At 49.6% G+C, this 4549-nt stretch overlaps 1 protein-coding gene across 1 annotated transcript in view; it reads left to right on the top strand.

Moving 5' to 3' along the window:
• The first annotated feature begins 498 nt into the window (after window positions 1-498).
• LOC105526514 (putative pregnancy-specific beta-1-glycoprotein 7) overlaps window positions 499-4549 on the top strand; it is a 128595-nt gene continuing 124544 nt past the window's right edge. Inside the window, exons 1-2 of the mRNA XM_011962523.1 lie at window positions 499-701; window positions 1987-2346. Coding sequence (XP_011817913.1) covers window positions 638-701; window positions 1987-2346 — 424 coding nt within the window. The 5' untranslated portion in view covers window positions 499-637. The remainder of the gene's footprint in view (window positions 702-1986; window positions 2347-4549) is intronic.

Below are 4549 nucleotides of genomic sequence, written 5' to 3'. Positions count from 1 at the left end.
GGTCCTGAATGTCCATCCTTGGAAGCTGCAGCCAAGCTAGACACAATTAGAGACAGGAAGGGTCCCTCACACCAGGCAACACACAGCTCACCCACAGCACAATGAGGTGTCCTTATGACAGGGACCTGGTGCAGCTCCAGCCTCCTGCATTGAAGGGGAGAGCCAGATGGGGATGAAAGAGGGCAAGGGGTGTGAATGTGCACCCTGACCCAGAGCCATGGGGACAGCAGGAGGCTGAGGCCCAGAACTGTGCTTGCCCAACCTACAGGGTATGTGTGTGACTGTGTGTGTCTGTGTGTGTCTCTTTTGTGTGTGTGTTTGTGTTTCTGCACAGTGTGTGCCGAGGTTTGGTGACAGAATCACTGCTGAAAAAGGCAGAGGCCTTCTCAATTCCTAGGGACCTGACACACAGACAAAAGGAAAAAGAGAAGGAGGGGCAAGAAGGCAGGACTGACAGGGGAGGGGACAGAGAGGTGCCCTGGACACAGACCCCGCCCATAAGCCTGAGAAGTGCTCCTGCCCCGGGAAGAGGCTCAGCACAGAAGGAGGAAGGACAGCACAGCTGACAGCCGTGCTCAGAAAGATTCTGGATCCCAGGCTCATCTCCACAGAGGAGAACACACAGGCAGAACAGGCCATGGGGCCCCTCTCAGCACCTCCCTGCACACTGCACATCACCTGGAAGGAGCTTCTACTCACAGGTGAGGAGAGAACATCTTGGGAGAGGACAGGAGGAGGAAGCTGAATGATTGGATGGGGTCTTCTGGAAAGGATGGAGTTCTAAAAAATAAAATAAGCCAGCACTTTGGGAGGCTGAGGTGGGTGGATCATGAGGTCAGGAGTTCAAGAGTAGTCTGCTCAACACAGTGAAGCCCCGTCTCTACTAAAAACAGATAAAGTTAACCAGGTGTAGTGGTGTGCTCCTGTAATCCTAGCTACTCGGGAGGCTGAGGCAGGAGAATTGCATGAACCTGGGAGGCAGAGGTTGCAGTGAGCCGAGATCACGCCATTGCATGAGTCTGAGGCAGGAGAATTGCATGAACCTGGGAGGCAGATGTTGCAGTGAGCCGAGATGGCGCCACTGCATGTCAGCCTGGGAGACAGTACGAGACTCCGTCTCAAAAGGAAAAAAAAAATTACAGGAAAGAACCTCTGTTGGAGCCTGCATAGGGGAAAATAGACCAGAGAGGGACAGGGTCACAGCAGGAAAATCACATTGAACTGGAATTGGTAAGAGGTAGGAAAATCTGAAGTGTTCTGTTCTCCTGGTTAATCATCACTGGCCACCACATTTTGAAAAATGATAATAATAACTATTATTGGATGACACTTCAAATGAAAATATAAGCAGGACATGAAACACTGTCCTCAGCAGAAAACCTCAACAATTGGGGAAAGAAAAAACAAATAGCCCTGGCATGGAAGTCCCTGGGAACCCTCACATCTACAGGAGTCTGCAGCCTGTCCCAGGCACTGGGGTGCAACCCAGATCACAAACGTCCCTGTCCTCATGGAGCTCCTGCTCTCATGGGCAGGAAGACAGACATGCAAAGAGATCTGGAATGTGAGGTCAGGTGTTGACCAGAGCTCCGGGGGGAGTAGAGCACGGAAAGCTCAGAAATGGAAGTCCCAGGGTCTCTGAAGGAGGTGTCAGGAAAGAAGTCTAAGGATGCCCTGATGTGAGCAGGACCTGAGGGCAGTGTGGAGGGAGCCATGCAGACCCCTGTGCAAGAGGATTCCAAAGAGAAAAATGCCAAGGTCAGAAGTGTGGAAGGAATGGGGGTGGTGTCGCTGACCTTGACCCAGTAGGACAGTAGGACAAAAACACACAAACACACACACACACACACAAAAAAAGCAGTGTGTGTGTATGTGTGTCTGTCTTCAAGGCTGATGATTGAAGAGATCTTCTTAGGACCCAGGGCCCCATCTTTTCACCCCAATACATAGGTCTCAATATTGACTGATGCTCTCTCCACCTCCTAGCATCACTTTTAATCTTCTGGAACCTGCCCACCACTGCTCAAGTCACAATTGAAGCCCAGCCAACCAAAGTTCCTGAGGGGAAGGATGTTCTGCTACTTGTTCACAATTTGCCCCAGAATGTTACTGGCTACATCTGGTACAAAGGGCAAATAATGGACCTCTACCATTACATTACAGCATATACAATAGACACTGAAATGATTATATCTGGGCCTGCATACAGTGGACGAGAAACAATATATTCCAATGCATCCCTGTTGATCCAGAATGTCACTCAGAATGACACAGGATCCTACACCATTCAAATCACACAGCGAGGTGATGGGACTAAAGGAGTAACTGGACATTTCACCTTATACTGTGAGTGATTCCACATGATCCCTGGGTGTTCGGGGGTGGGGGTCACTTCTACTTTGCACACACAGGATGGTCAGGCCTGGACTGTGCCTATGTCCCTCTCTGCGTTATATCCCATGTTGGGGTTTCGGCATTTAGTGCAGGACACACACAGAGGAGACAAACTTCAGGAGATCAGAATTCCTTTCCTGCCTCCAGACTCTGCAGATACTTGCTACACAGGAAGGACAGTCTGATGGGGGTGCACAGCAGGAGGAGATCAGTCTCAGCCAAGCACCTCAAGTCCTCTTCATAAACTTGACCCTGAGAAAGACCCTGGAGAACTGAGTAGGGTTTTGCCTAAGAGGCCCCTTGAGATACTTTCAGAGAAGCTCAGCCCTAGAAACCTCAACCCCAGACTATTGTCCCTAAATCCTTACTCCAGATAAAGCTGAGGAGCCTGTACCAGGGCTGGGTTGTGGCTGGGCTTACTGGGACCAGGGATTTACCAGCTGTCTGAGGACTGTGTCTCCTGGAGCTGCTCACCAGCCAGGGCTCAGCCCTCAGAACCTCATCTGGGCAAGGACAGAGCTTTCTTCACCTGAGACTCAGAGTGGAGAGGACAGAAAGACAAGCTTTGTAGGCCATCAGCCAACTGCCTTGTGAGGCTTAGGACACTCCATAGAAAGTCTCATGTCCCCAGAAGCAGAAACAGAAGAGAGAAAATGTGCCTGGCAGCAGCTTTTCCACAGGGATCTGACGTAAAGGTGCTCTCTCATGGAAGTGAATAATAATAAATGCTGTTTGTGTGAACACCTCTACTGCGCCAAGCATTAGGTCAGGTGACTGTGAATAATTTACAATTTAGTCATAGATAGCATGAAAAGCCACAGTCCATTTGCCATTTAGCTTATTTGACAGAGAAAATTGAGGCACAGGAAGGCACAGTCACTGAACCAGAATCATGCAAACACAAAAGGCAGATCAGGGTCACATGAGGTCTGTCTGCAGCCACAGGCCCATCCTCTCCTCCACCAGAAGTGAGGGCTTATTGGATTCCAAGGACCCCACAGTCATTTATTGGCTCAAATTCTCTCTTCTTAGGCATCCAAACCTCAGAGGAGTGAGAGCAAATGGTCAGCTGATTAGTATGTACTCCAGAACTAAATCACCTGCCTCAACCATCAGAGTCAGTGCAAAAAATGTCCAGGCCTCTCCCTCAGATCTTAACCCCTATCACTGAACCCAAAATCCTGTTTCCCAAAGTGTCTATGTCACTGGCATGACAGGATAAAGGAGAGGACCTTGTTTTCTTTCCCCACTCACACCCTGCACCAGCACGGGCCCAGTGAGAGACACACACTTAGGTGCTCTCACATAACAAATGCAGGAATTGAATGAAGAAATGAATGATCCATAACCTCTTTAGAGACTGGATCTCAGATGCAGAATCCTAGGAGGTCTAGCCACACCTTTCCCTTGTCCTTCAGAGGCTGACACCCATCTGTCATCCCCCCACTACCTCTTGCCCTTAAAGATACCCCACCTCATGTAAGTCTGAAGCTCTTTGGCCACTGGAGGGTTTTGAGGGCTCCCTGGTCCTGGACTGCGGAACTGGTACCATATGGTCTCTGGAGTCTCTGAAGTCACTGTAGCCCCCACTGTTCACTGCCATGCTGTCTCTGCCTCTCTCCGCTTCTCTGTGCCCTCATCTTCCTCCCACTTCATTCTAACTGGCAAGCCCTGTCCTGCACAGCTTCTTCCTCCACCTCTAGGCCTTCCCCAGACAATCCCTCTAACTAGGCTGACTGTCCTATTCCCTTCCTGCTAACACTGTGGAATGGCCCACTTCCCAGGAAATGGGAAAGGCACAGAAATCACCTGGAGTTGCCACTCCTGCCAGGCTTCATCTCGAGCCAATGTCTCCAGGTCACTAAGAGAATAAGCTTCCACTGTATCCCCATCCAGGCCTCTTTCCCTTTGTGAGGCTGATCTGTGGACAAGATCATGGTACAGGGATAGGCAGCTCCTCCATCCACTCTTATAATTCCCAGAGTAATTCTCTGGCCTCCTGCACAAACAAAACCAATTTATCCTGATGGTGATTTGCAGTAAAGAAAGATTTTAATGACTCCAAGTCTGCCATATAGGAGGATGGAGGGTTATTATTACTCAAATCAGCCTCCCTTGTGGATCAGGGGTTAGAGATTTTTTTTAATTTTAAAAT

Source organism: Colobus angolensis, unplaced genomic scaffold (genome assembly GCF_000951035.1).
Source record: "Colobus angolensis palliatus isolate OR3802 unplaced genomic scaffold, Cang.pa_1.0 Scaffold594, whole genome shotgun sequence".
NCBI lineage: Eukaryota > Metazoa > Chordata > Mammalia > Primates > Cercopithecidae > Colobus > Colobus angolensis.
Note: the sequence above shows the minus strand (reverse complement) of the source record. Positions and strands in the feature narration are given on the sequence as shown.